This window comes from Pimephales promelas, chromosome 9, assembly GCF_988280905.1.
Source record: "Pimephales promelas chromosome 9, fPimPro1.hap1.1, whole genome shotgun sequence".
In the NCBI taxonomy this organism is placed as follows: domain Eukaryota; kingdom Metazoa; phylum Chordata; class Actinopteri; order Cypriniformes; family Leuciscidae; genus Pimephales; species Pimephales promelas.
This window is the reverse complement of record NC_142777.1, coordinates 37,627,289-37,642,311: the sequence shown is the minus strand read 5'-3', so window position 1 is coordinate 37,642,311 and position 15,023 is coordinate 37,627,289. Positions and strand designations below refer to the sequence as shown.

The 15,023-nt window shown below is 34.3% G+C and overlaps 2 protein-coding genes across 2 annotated transcripts; both read left to right on the top strand.

Annotated features, from left to right (window-relative positions):
* Window positions 1-1,081: 1,081 nt before the first annotated feature.
* Window positions 1,082-3,867, top strand: LOC120465263 (uncharacterized). Its single transcript, XM_039654920.2, has 6 exons — window positions 1,082-1,173; window positions 1,409-1,489; window positions 2,293-2,319; window positions 2,423-2,656; window positions 3,490-3,591; window positions 3,663-3,867. Exons 1-6 carry the CDS (start codon window positions 1,104-1,106, stop codon window positions 3,749-3,751), a joined length of 603 nt encoding a protein of 200 aa, XP_039510854.2. The 5' UTR covers window positions 1,082-1,103; the 3' UTR covers window positions 3,752-3,867.
* Window positions 3,868-6,875: 3,008 nt separating this feature from the next.
* arl3l2 (ADP ribosylation factor like GTPase 3, like 2) lies at window positions 6,876-14,261 on the top strand. The gene is made up of 6 exons (XM_039654954.2): window positions 6,876-7,285; window positions 8,319-8,462; window positions 11,150-11,266; window positions 11,384-11,434; window positions 12,193-12,378; window positions 13,985-14,261. Exons 1-6 carry the CDS (start codon window positions 7,268-7,270, stop codon window positions 14,030-14,032), a joined length of 564 nt encoding a protein of 187 aa, XP_039510888.1. The 5' UTR covers window positions 6,876-7,267; the 3' UTR covers window positions 14,033-14,261.
* The last annotated feature ends 762 nt before the right edge of the window (window positions 14,262-15,023 follow it).

The window sequence follows — 15,023 nt, the reverse complement described above, 5'->3', positions numbered from 1 at the left end:
GTGTGTGTATATGGATCTGCCTCCCCCTGCTGACCGGCTAAATAAGCTACAGTTAGCTGTGATGTAGATGAGATTCTTGAACTGACCCATATCTTGGGGCATTTTTTTTTTTGTAAAATAATTTATACATTATTCAGTCGACAGTAGCCTATGCATGACATTTCAGAAATATGATATTGTGTCCAGCATGCAAAATTACAGCTCCAGGTAACTCTGACTCCATATGACTATGAGGTGCCATATTTTCCTGACATCTGAATACAAAATAGATGCATAAAGAGCAATCAGGAAACAAATGGTTATTTGCAGTATTGCATCAATCTCTGAATTAACTGAATTAACAGTGTTTGATTTTTGTTGATATATATCAACTATATATGAAGAGTTCAGATGCAAAAGCCTCTAAATGCCATTTGAAATTTTCTTCTTTAATGATGATTTTTATCAAACTTGTATATTTAAGTTCAGTAATTTCACTTAAATAACAATTAATAGGTAATTATCATTGCCATTTAAGTGAAATCTCTGAACTTAAATATACAAGTTTGATAAAAATCATCATTAAAGAAGAAAATTTCAAATGGCATTTAGAGGCTTTTGCATCTGAACTCTTCATATATATATATATATATATATATATATAGGCTATATATATATTAAAGAATTGATGTAAAAAAAAGCAAAAAAGCTGTTAAAGTATATCAAATATGTATGTTAATACCGAATGCCTTTCTTTAATTATAAAATAATACTTGCTACTATAAGAGGTGTACACAGCCTATATCTAAACAAAGTTAGCCAACAGAAATGATCTTACAATTTACATTTTATTACAAATAGTGTTGAAAAGGAAACTCAATTTAGGCTCAAATTAAAATGTATAAAAACCAAACAATTGATTTAATACGTGAAGCTTCTCTTAGTGTTTGTATCTCATCACATAAGCAAAGTAGTCTGAAGCTGCATATAGAAATATATCCCTGTTCCTGCAGCGTCACTGAGGTGATTTGCATTATTATCAGTATTTATATCAGTAAATATGTGTCTATGAACAGAGCTCTGTTGTGCTGACTGAAACACACACACACACACACTGGGGATAGATGATGGGACGAGGGATCATGAGAGTGTTTGGGGAAACGCTGCTCTTCACTGTTTGTTTTCTTCATCTCTGTAAGTATTTCTCTGCATATTAAACTTAATATAGTTAAGTTTCATATAACTTCACAGTGAAAAGAAAATGTGTCCATAATGTCTGATCGCATGGAAACTATAACCTGATAATGCTCAGAAGGAGTAATTTTAGTTTCATTGATAGTAGAACGCAAACAAGATTTACATCTTTTAATATTGTGAGGTTAATATTTAATCCAATATATTTCATATTTTCTCTCTCTCTCTCTCTCAGCGGATCAAGGACGGTTAGAAACATGTAGCAAACCGGCTGAATGTTATTCTTACTTGAATATAACACAGAACTCCACCAATGGTCAGTAAAATATCGTCTTCTTATCCAATTACTTTAAAACAAGCAGGTTGTGTATAAAAATGAATGTACACATGTTTTAAAAATAGCTTCTTTGTAATCACCTACAAATCACTAATTTTATAAAAACAGAAAAACAATGCAGTTTTTGAAACTTTAATGGATAGTTCAGCCCAAAATGTAAACTCAGTCAGTAATGACTCTCCCTCATGTTGTTCAAGACTTTCGTTCATCTTCGGGACACAAATAAATATATTTGTGATTAAATCTGAGAGCTGGATCACTCCTGCATAGGCTTCTCTGTTATTGAAACTGGCCGGCCCATAAGGTATAAATAGTCCGAGTGACGACAGTGGCTCAATCTTAAGTTTATCAAGCAATGAGAATACTTTTTAGGCCAGCATCACACACATGACCAGCGTCGGCCAATAGTGAGCCTGCGTTGTGACGTACAACACGGAAGCTCTGCGCTGTAACACTACGTGAACTCACTCGAGGCCCATGGAAAAGGAAATTAGTTTTTTGCGCTCAAAAAGTATTCTCGTCGCTTGATAAACTTAAGATTGAGCCGCTGTCGTAAGTCGGACTATTTTTTTTAAACAAAATGTCTTTAATAACTTTCTGGGCCGGCCAGTTTCGATCCCTTAAGAAGCCTATGCAAGAGTGATCCAGCTCTCAGATTTAAAAATAAATATCTTAATTCGTGTCCTGAAGATGAACGACAGTCTTACGGCGGGGTTGAACTACATGAGGCATTTTCATTTTTGTGTGAACTATCCCTTTAAATCTGTTCTCCTTCTCCTCAGGTGATCCACGAAACTGCACGATAAAAGGTACAATTAATGCCGGGAACACACACTGATCAAACCAATCCTGCTGACTGATCCTCATGTATGAAATGTATGATGACCTTTGACCTTTTGCTTTGCTTCACAGATGTGACCATAATAAACATTACGGCCCTCCCAGCCGACGAGGGTTCAGACGTGAGCGTGACGTGCGTTCATAATCTCACCAACGCCTCCATCCGCTGGAAGATGGACAATCAGCTTCAAGAAGAGCGATCAGAAACATTCGAGATCCAGAATATTTTAAGAGAAACATTCCTCGAATGTGAAGTTCACAGTATCTGTGGGGACTTCAACTCTAATATAACCATTACTGTAAACGGTGATTATACTCATTATTTCTATATTTTTGGACTCTGTGACGAATTTGAGACTGACCATGTTATTATAAAATACTAGTGAATCACATAAATACATATTTCTAAAAAAAAGATATATGAATATTATTTAAATCTTTTAGTAACACTTTAAAGTAAGGTCTCATTTGTTAATATATTTTAACTAACCAACTAACAATGAGCTTTTATTAACCTTTGTTAATGTTGGTAAATAATAATAATACTGTGTTTGTTTATGTTAGTTCTCAACTAATGCTAACTAATACAACTTTTGATTTGAATTATGTATAAGTAAACATTGAAATTAACATAACTGTAAATAACTGTAGAAGTATTAATTTTATACATGAATATATGTATAAACGAGTCGGAAGTTTGAAATGATTCAGATTGTGTTTTTGTTTTTGAAATAACTCGTCTTCTGCTCACCAATGCCGCATTTATTTGATCGAAAATACAGAAAGAAATAATTTAATATTATTAGTATTTGAAATAGCTGTTTTTATGTGAATATACAGTAAAGTGTAATTTATTCCTGTGTTTAAAGCTGAATTTTCAGCATCATTACTCCAGTCTTCAGTGTCACATGATCCTTCAGAAATCACTCTAATATGAGGATCTGATGATCAAGAAACATTTATGATTATTATTATTATTTGATTATTATTAGAAAGTGACAGTAAAGACATTTATAATGTTATATTTCTATTTCAAATAAATGCTGCTGTTTTGAACGTTCTATTCATGGAAGACTCTGATGGAGATATTGTGACAGGCAATATTTCTAATGTCCCTCTTGTTTTCTCTCTGCTTTCAGTTGCCAATAATATGGTGATTATTCTGTTGTGTGTGGGCGCCGCGGCTGCGCTCCTCATGATGTTCGCCATCGCCATGAAAATCTCGCTGAGGAGAGGACAAGGTAAATATCTGCCATTAAACATCTGCATGTCGTCCTACTGCATCTCATCTCTCTCTCTCTCTCTCTCTCAGCTCAGAGTCGGGCCAGGAAGAGACAAAGACAACAGAACATGGAGAACATCCACAGCACAACAATGAACACCGTCTCCAGCTACGACTGAGACTGAGTCCCGATCCGGTCTCTGCATTTCGAAACGTTTCATTTTTACACTCAGAAAATTGAGCGTTTGGACTACTTCCTGTCTCGAGGGCCATGTTTGTAGTTCTTTGTAGTTTTTCTTGTTGATTAGTCTCACTGTATAATAAGTGTTCAGTTCACCTACTTTAAAACAATGGAGGAAACCCATTATGTTTATTTACTTCATAATTTTAAGGCAATGGGTGTACTAAAAAAAAATTAAATAAAACGTAATGCTTAATTGAAAAAAATTCCACAATTCCACATTACTTTTTTTTTGTACACCCATTGCCTTAAAATGATTAAGTAAATAAATATAATGCTTAATTGAAAAAAAATAAGTTATAACTTGCCTTTTAAGGCAACGGTCCTGAAAACGCAAACTTTTTTCTAAAAAAAAAAACGGTTTCAAAGTGAACGTTTTTTGAGAATGATATTGTTATCGACTCCTTGTAAACTAGAAAAACGGGAATAGGCTCTATGCTCAACTTCCGCATTCTGTAAAACAGGTCTCATCGCTTCCGGTTCTGGTCTTTTGTATGTGCTTCGTGATTTTTTTTTTTTTTTGCGCTTTTACTCAAGATAACTTAAAAGGAGCGATCAAAAATTAGCATAACCAATGTCCCTCACATGTGTGCAGATTGATATATATTTTTTTTACTTCACAGTTACGTTTAGATATTTCAAAGGAATAAAACGCCAATAACAAAGTGAACTAGGTAGGTTAGCTGATTACCTTAGATATCGTAGTCAGTTCGGCCGTTAACACTCTCTAACAAGCGGATGCGATGAGACCTGTTTTCCGGTTTGGTCACGTGATGCTCGGTGGAACCGGTGACGTCATGCGTACACGTTTTTCATGCGTTCACTGGCCTAAAAGCAGAATACAGTGATTTTAGTCGTTTTCTTAAACATTTCTCATCAAAATCTCTTGTAATGAAATAATATGAGATGCTACTATTGTGGGAAAGGAAGAACACTTTAGCATACTTAAATAACTTTTCACAAAAATAATATACTTTTTTCGTTATTTCGAACATGAATAAAAAAAAAACAACTTTAAAAAAATACAAAGTGTGAACCGAATGTAATGCTTTTAGAAACTTAATTTGCAAATTAAATGAAAATGTATTGTAGTTTACATTTAAATTAAAGGTAATTAGTTGAACGTATGTACATCTTTATGTTTAAGTTCATAATTTTATGGTCTGTGAAATATGGTTAAAATGTACCGATGAATATAAAGCATTAAGCTAAACTAAAATATACTTTAATGTAATTATGAAACCTGTTTGTCATGTAATCATTTTAATCACAAGGTTGATTTCATATTTCAGTTAATATATTTCAATTCTAATACCGAATAAACATCTAACAGTGAAAAATATAATCAAGTACTAAACATATGATTTAGTAAGTCAGACAACACATCAAAATATTTTTTTAATGGTATCAAGACATTATCAGGACCTACAAATTTTCTCCCATTGCATTAATTAGGGCTGTGCAAAAATTAATTGCGATTAATCGCATCCAAATAAAAGTCTGTGTTTACATAATATATTTGTGTGTGCTGTATATAATTATTTTGTATATATAAATACATGCATGTATTTAAGAAAATGTGTTATTCATATATAAAATATTTATATTTATATAATATAGATTTTGTATTTATATATATATATATATATATATATATATATATATATATATATATATACAGAATTTAAGCGCAAATAATTCTTAAATATATACATGCATGCATAGGTATTTATTTATACAAAATAATTATATACAGCACACATACACTCACCGGCCACTTTATTAGGTACACCTGTCCAACTGCTCGTTAACACTTAATTTCTAAGCAGCCAATCGCATGGCGGCAACTCAGTGCATTTAGGCATGTAGACATGGTCAAGACAATCTCCTGCAGTTCAAACCGAGGATCAGTATGGGAAAGAAAGGTGATTTGAGTGACTTTGAACGTGGCATGATTGTTGGTGCCAGAAGGGCTGGTCTGAGTATTTCAGAAACTGCTAATCTACTGGGATTTTCACGCACAACCATCTCTAGGGTTTACAGAGAATGGTCCGAAAAAGAAATAACATCCAGTGAGCGGCAGTTCTGTGGGCGGAAATGCCTTGTTGATGCCAGAGGTCAGAGGAGAATGGCCAGACTGGTTCGAGCTGATAGAAGGGCAACAGTGACTCAAATAACCACCCGTTACAACCAAGGTGGGCAGAAGAGCATCTCTGAACGCACAGTACGTCGAACTTTGAGGCAGATGGGCTACAGCAGCAGAAGACCACACCGGGTGCCACTCCTTTCAGCTAAGAACAGGAAACTGAGGCTACAATTTGCACAAGCTCATCGAAATTGGACAATAGAAGATTGGAAAAACGTTGCCTGGTCTGATGAGTCTCGATTTCTGCTGCGACATTCGGATGGTAGGGTCAGAATTTGGCGTCTACAACATGAAAGCATGGATCCATCCTGCCTTGTATCAACGGTTCAGGCTGGTGGTGGTGGTGTCATGGTGTGGGGAATATTTTCTTGGCACTCTTTGGGCCCCTTGGTACCAATTGAGCATCGTTGCAACGCCACAGCCTACCTGAGTATTGTTGCTGACCATGTCCATCCCTTTATGACCACAATGTACCCAACTTCTGATGGCTACTTTCAGCAGGATAATGCGCCATGTCATAAAGCTGGAATCATCTCAGACTGGTTTCTTGAACATGACGATGAGTTCGCTGTACTCAAATGGCCTCCACAGTCACCAGATCTCAACCCAATAGAGCATCTTTGGGATGTGGTGGAACGGGAGATTCGCATCATGGATGTGCAGCCGACAAATCTGCGGCAACTGTGTGATGCCATCATGTCAATATGGACCAAACTCCCTAAGGAATGCTTCCAGCACCTTGTTGAATCTATGCCACGAAGAATTGAGGCAGTTCTGAAGGCAAAAGGGGGTCCAACCCGTTACTAGCATGGGGTACCTAATAAAGTGGCCGGTGAGTGTAAATATATTATGTAAACACAGACTTTTATTTTGGATGCGATTAATCGCAATTAATTTTTGCACAGCCCTAATTATTATACAATAGTTTATTGTAGTAGCTACACTAAAACTCTGAACTACAACTACACACAATATTGTTGTCACTATCCCCGATACTTATCGACCCAGTTTATTGTTACACCTCTACGAACGACTGAAAAATGAAAGAAAATTCACAGATGAAAAAGTAGTTAGCTAATATAGCTAGTTAGCACTTAGCAGGTACAGTCAGTCAGAGATAAAGCTGGTGAAGTCTCAGTGGGGGTGGGAAGGAGAGAGAGAGAGAGAGAGAGACTAATTCTCTCATAATCCTCCATTCTGCAAGCCTTCCTACACAACACACTCACACACACCTGAACATGGGAGAGGGATTGCCATCACACACACACCCATAGGAATGTGAGACAACGGGACGCAACAGAAGTCAAGATGGGCGAAGCTCCAAAGGTACGTTTATCACTTTCTCTGAGTGGGAGAACAACACATTCATTTACATTTACATCCTCTTAAAAAATAAAGGCTTGAAATATCTCGCTTTGCATGTAATGAGTATATATATATTAGTTTCACCTTTTAAGTTGAATAACTGAGATAAATGAACTTTTGCACCATATTCTAATTTTTCGAGCTTCACCTATATATAAATCCCCAGTCTTAAAAATAAAAGATTATTTGGTTCCACGAGGAAGAACCTTAAACATCCACGAAACAACAAGAGGTTAAAAAAAAAAACTTTTGAAACCTTATTCAGTCATATAGAATAATTCATCAGCTGAATACACACATATAAACAAACTATACGCTGAATTCAATGTGTTTTAGGTACTGGGACGATTAGCATCGTCTTATATAAAGGGCCTAAGCAATCAGAGACGGGTCACCTGACCCAGATAAAGCTCATTAAGCCTTGATCTGTGTTTCACTCTCAATTTTTAGTAATTTTGTTGTTTTTTGTCATTTTTATTAGTTTAAAATATGACTGTTTATTATTTTTTATTTAAGCTTTAGCTATTTTAGTAGGCTACATCAAGTTGAACTAAATAAAAAAATGAAATGTCTCATAAATATATATAATAAAAGTTTATTTTACCATTTGTTTATTATTATTTTAGGTAATAAAAGTTGTTTTATGGTTTGGTTTTAGTCTACAATAGCATGGAATAAACCTCTAAATAAATAATTCCTCAAATCAAATTTTTTGTTGGTACTTTCGATCATATTAACGTTTTGCCTGGCAAATTAAACCAAAGCAAAAAATTGTAGGCACACGCACATGCTCTGAAACGTTAACGGTAATGTTATAGTTTGTGGTTGTAAAAAATCAAATCTAACAACGCAGCGTCAATGAATGCTTAATGGTTTGACTTAATGGAATGCATGAACTGATAAATGTCACTCTTGAACGTTAATGTTATCTCCTCTATCTAGAATCATATCAATAACGAGTGCATCTTTTCCCTGTGTTGGCTTGTGTCCTCAGGGTTTGCTCTCGGTCATGCAGAAGCTGAAGGGATCCGCAGAGCTGGAGCTCAGGATCGTTCTGCTGGGTCTCGACAACGCCGGCAAAACCACTCTACTCAAGTGTCTCGCCTCGGAGGACGTGAGCACCATCACACCGACACAGGCGAGTCTACACACACACACACACACACCGACACAGGCGAGTCTACACACACACACACACACACACACACACACCGACACAGGCGAGTCTACACACACACACACATTATGGGTGAGTTACACACACACACACATCACTCAAACATGAACATTCTAAAACAAACATGAATATTCTAAAACAAACATGAACATTCTGAAACAAACATGAACATTCTAAAACAAACATGAATACTCTAAAACAAACATGAACATTCTGAAACAAACATGAATACTCTAAAACAAACATGAACATTCTGAAACAAACATGAATACTCTAAAACAAACATGAACATTCTAAAACAAACATGAACATTCTGAAACAAACATGAATACTCTAAAACAAACATGAACATTCTAAAACAAACATGAACATTCTGAAACAAACATGAACATACTGAAACAAACATGAATATTCTAAAACAAACATGAACATTCTGAAACAAACATGAACAAACATTCTGAAACAAACATGAACATACTGAAACAAACATGAACATTCTGAAACAAACATGAACATTATGAAACAAACATGAACATTCTGAAACAAACATGAATATTCTAAAACAAACATGAACATTCTGAAACAAACATGAACAAACATTCTGAAACAAACATGAACATTCTAAAACAAACATGAATATTCTAAAACAAACATGAACATTCTGAAACAAACATGAACAAACATTCTGAAACAAACATGAACATTCTAAAACAAACATGAACATTCTGAAACAAACATGAATATTCTAAAACAAACATGAACATTCTGAAACAAACATGAACATTATGAAACAAACATGAATATTCTAAAACAAACATGAACATTCTGAAACAAACATGAACATTATGAAACAAACATGAATACTCTAAAACAAATATGAACATTATGAAACAAACATGAACATTCTGAAACAAATATGAACATTCTAAAACAAACATGAACATTCTAAAACAAACATGAATACTCTAAAACAAACATGAACATTCTAAAACAAACATGAACATTCTAAAACAAACATGAACATTCTGAAACAAACATGAATATTCTAAAACAAACATGAACATTCTAAAACAAACATGAACATTCTGAAACAAACATGAACATTATGAAACAAACATGAACATTATGAAACAAACATGAACATACTGAAACAAACATGAACATTATGAAACAAACATGAACATTCTGAAACAAACATGAATATTCTAAAACAAACATGAATATTCTAAAACAAACATGAACATTCTGAAACAAACATGAACAAACATTCTGAAACAAACATGAACATTCTAAAACAAACATGAACATTCTGAAACAAACATGAATATTCTAAAACAAACATGAACATTCTGAAACAAACATGAACATTATGAAACAAACATGAATATTCTAAAACAAACATGAACATTCTGAAACAAACATGAACATTATGAAACAAACATGAATACTCTAAAACAAATATGAACATTATGAAACAAACATGAACATTCTGAAACAAATATGAACATTCTAAAACAAACATGAACATTCTAAAACAAACATGAATACTCTAAAACAAACATGAACATTCTAAAACAAACATGAACATTCTAAAACAAACATGAACATTCTGAAACAAACATGAATATTCTAAAACAAACATGAACATTCTAAAACAAACATGAACATTCTGAAACAAACATGAACATTATGAAACAAACATGAACATTATGAAACAAACATGAACATACTGAAACAAACATGAACATTATGAAACAAACATGAACATTCTGAAACAAACATGAATATTCTAAAACAAACATGAATATTCTAAAACAAACATGAACATACTGAAACAAACATGAACATTCTGAAACAAACATGAACATTCTGAAACAAACATGAACATTCTGAAACAAACATGAACATTCTGAAACAAACATGAACATTCTGAAACAAACATGAACATTCTGAAACAAAAATGAACATTCTAAAACAAACATGAACTTACTGAAACAAACATGAACATTATAAAAACAAAAATGAACATTCTGAAACAAACATGAACATTATGAAACAAACATGAATATTCTAAAACAAACATGAACATTCTAAAACAAACATGAACATTCTGAAACAAACATGAACATTCTGAAACAAACATGAACATTCTGAAACAAACATGAACATTATGAAACAAACATGAACATTATGAAACAAAAATGAACATTCTAAAACAAACATGAATACTCTAAAACAAACATGAACATTCTGAAACAAACATGAACATTCTGAAACAAACATGAACATTCTAAAACAAACATGAACATTCTGAAACAAACATGAACATACTGAAACAAACATGAACATTCTAAAACAAACATGAATATTCTAAAACAAACATGAACATTCTGAAACAAACATGAATACTCTAAAACAAACATGAACATTCTGAAACAAACATGAACATTATGAAACAAACATGAACATTATGAAAACAAACATGAACATTCTAAAACAAACATGAACATTCTAAAACAAACATGAACATTCTAAAATGCATTATGGGAGCCTGTTGGAACATGCAGAGACTGTTGTATCATATGACATGTTCTTTGAGTCGCAAATTAAGTTATTTTGGGTGATGTTGACCAGTGAGATGTTTCCAGGGCTTTAACATCAAGAGCGTGGCTTCCCACGGGATGAAACTGAATGTGTGGGACATCGGTGGACAGAGAAAGATCCGACCTTTCTGGAAAAAATACCTAGAAAACACAGATTTATTGGTGAGAAATTATGACTTTAGAAAGACAGCACAATACTACAGAGAGATAGCAGTACTTGTACGTGTCAAGTGTCACTATTTGCAAACTAACAAGACTTGTTTGTTGGTTCATCTGTAGGTTTATGTCATAGACAGCACTGACAAGAAGCGCTTTGAGGAAACAGGATTGGTAAGACATGCGGAAATTATATGCAAATACATCTTTCCGGGACAAAAGGTGTTTGTATTTGTCTGGCATTAGGCATTATAACTGTGTCATGAATATTTTTCTACATTGGTACTAATTGAATTTGTCATTAAAAAGTTGTAATGGCTTCTTGACAGCCAATGTCAAAACCAACAACCTGACAGTTTAATGTAATGTTAACCAATAAAGCTAAGTGCTTTCTTGAGTTTAATAATTAATCTGCTATGTCATGTTTATGACAGGTTGTGTTGTCTTAGTAATGTCAAGATGTCATAACAAAGACATCTCAAACAATGGCATACTTGCTTCAAAATGTCATAATTGAGCGAATGACACTTAATAACAGTTGTCATTAACATGCATAAAACCTTCATATTCATCATGTGTCATGTCATGATTATGAAGGTGTAATGACAGTCTTCAGTCGTTGGATTTAGCAATCTGAATTTAAAGTAAGAATGAAACTGAAGTGTTTTCTTCCCTATTATGACGTGTAGCCGAGTAAAACGCTTCAGGAACAAGAACAAATGTGGGCGGGGCTTGATTTTGTCTGTGGGGAATTGATTGGCTGATCTCATGTGAGTGACAGGTTGCCCCGCCCCCATCATCAGAGACGAGAAGATATTCTGATTTAAAATCACGAGACACAAATTTGAAACACTAATGATGTGCAGCCACAGATAATAATCATTTTGATTTCATGGTGACTTTAAATGTAAATGGTGTGTGTGTGTTTGTAGGAACTGTCAGAGCTGATAGACGAGGAAAACCTCGCAGGCGTTCCCGTCCTCATCTTTGCCAATAAACAGGACTTAGGCACGGCGTCTCCGGCCAGCGAGATCGCGGAGGGCTTGAACCTGCACACGTACAGAGATCGAGTCTGGCAGATCCAGGCCTGTTCTGCGCTCACCGGAGAAGGAGTGCCGGTGAGACACACACACACACACACACAAAGTGTGTCTCATTACTTACTAAAGCAGTTTAAGAACAGCATCACCTAAATTGTCCATTCCCTCTGTGTGTTTTCAGGAAATAGTTACCTTTATTTTAGGGCTGTGCTAAAGTTAATTGCAATTAATCGCATCCAAAATAAAAGTCTGTGTTTACATAATATATTTGTGTGTGCTGTATATAATTATTTTTTATATATAAATACCTATGCATGCATGTATATATTTAAGAATTATTTGCGCTTAAATTCTGTGTGTATATATATAAATATTTTATATATGAATAACACATTTTCTTAAATATATACATGCATGTGTGTGTATTTATCTATACAAAATAATTATATACAGCACACATAAATATATTATGTAAACACAGACTTTTATTTTGGATGCGATTAAATCGCAATTAATTTTTGCACAGCCCCATTTTATTTATATTTAAGCAATATAAAATGAGTCATTTAAGACTGAATCAAGGACTGGAACTGTCCGTTTTATGAAGGGCTTTTTACATCAGATTGTTTCAAAGGCAGCTTTACAGAGATAACAGGAAAATAATGCAACAGAGTTTGTTTCTAGAAGAAAATAGCGTCACACCCCAGTTTAAGTAAGTTGTTCATTTGTTAGGGGCCGCAGACTCGCATATACACAATACAGCCCGACCGATAGAGGATTTTAAAGGCCGATACCGATACAAATATTTTGGGTTTTAAATTCCGATATATCGGCCGATATTTTTTTATTTATTTTTTTTTATTTCAGAAACGCGCAACAAAACATTAACAGATTTCCCTAACATTTGTAGTTATTTATGAGTTTTAACTAAAATAATATAATAATGCATTTTAAAAAGAAACTTGTTTCTTTTATAGTCACAACAGAACAGACTGATGATAGTGCCATTAGCTAGCTTTGTGGTTAGCTAGTCTATAATGAGCCATAATTTAGCAATGGATAACGTCATACTGCAAATTGTAAAACATACATTTTCATTCTAACAGGCCGAGGAGAGATGATCCGTCTCATTGCTGTAACTGTCACGCGCTATTAAAGAAATACTTCAGTCACATTGTCAAAAGTTAAAAGGACAGTCAGTCAACTACACCATAACAACGAAACGTAACTATTACTAGCTAATTCCGCTTCACTCTCGGCTTATTTAACTGCAGCAAAACTGGACATGATAGTCAAATTTTGTCCTGCTTATTTGAGTTCAGAGAACTGATGGGGATGATCTTTTAATTGTTATTCAAGCAACGTATGTCTCGTGACCAACTCAACGAGTGTTGCCAAAAGGAACGGTGTAGAGCGCCCTCTAGTGGACAAACTATGCAACTCCAACACTCATGACATGGTTCAAGCGTGTTTCGTCCGTTTTTATTTTATTTTTGAAATATTCATTTATCAGCCATTATAACTGCCGATACCGATATTTTGTAAAATGCCTAATATCGGCCGATAATATCGGTCTAGCTCTAATACACAACTACTAGCACTGGATCTCTTTACATTACAGCGGTTTGAGTTTGGAGGTTTCTAACCCTTCTTCCATTCTCTGTGTGTGTGTGTTTGCTTTCAGGACGGTATGAATTGGATCTGCAATAACCTCATCACCAGGAAGAAGTGAACTTTTCTGAGCTAAACAAGCATATGCAATGCAAAAATATTTTTTTTTACTTGTTTTCCAGTGCAAATATCTAAAAAGAGATACATTTGCTGGAGATGCTAAGGGACTTCCGATATTAAGTCTTGTGTTTATCCGCACAAGGATGAACAGAGATGATTTAATTGAACAGAGATGGCGACAGAGGAAAAACTTTGTACGGACTGCAGATTTAAATAAAATGCATTTAAAGGATTTTTTTGAATATGTATTTTCTCACTCATGTGTCTTGCGGGAGAAAGAAACTATTGAGGATTGTTTATTACACCAAAAGTAATTTGAAAGAAACTTTAGTTGGAGTCAGCCTTGGGGAATTTGCAAAATTAAAAAGGAGGGATTAAAAAAGAAATGAGTTTTAATTCACTGCTATTTTAAAGGGGTGGTTGGTTATGATTTCACTTTTCTAACTTTAGTTAAGAGCATACACAACATCTGCAAAGTTACAACGCTCAAAATTCAAGGCAAAGGGAGAGATTTCCTTTTATAAAAATTTATTTTTTTAGGACTACAACAAACGGCTGATAACATTCCGTCCGGGTTGTGACGTCACAGACCCTAGAATTTACATAAACCCGCCCCCGAGAACACGCTTAATAGATTATCGTGACAGAATATGCTAATCAAAGACAACACATAAGCTACATAAACTGATCAACAAACCATTCAGAAATGTTGTCACTTCTTCTTGAGTCTTTTGAACATAAAATCTAAACGTTTTTGAAATTTTCAGTGTGTGTTTTTATGCCAGGTCATGTTTGTAAATGAGAAGTGGTTCTCAAACATTTTACCTGGATAAATAAAGGTTAAAAAAAAAAAAAAAAAAATGTGTGTGAGGTAATCAAAGCTGCTAGGTTGTTGTAGCTCCTCCCCCTGTGTCTGCAGCAGCTCATTTGCATTTAAAGGGACAGACCTAAAATTATAATTTTGGGATGAAATGTGAGCCGAACATTTCTTT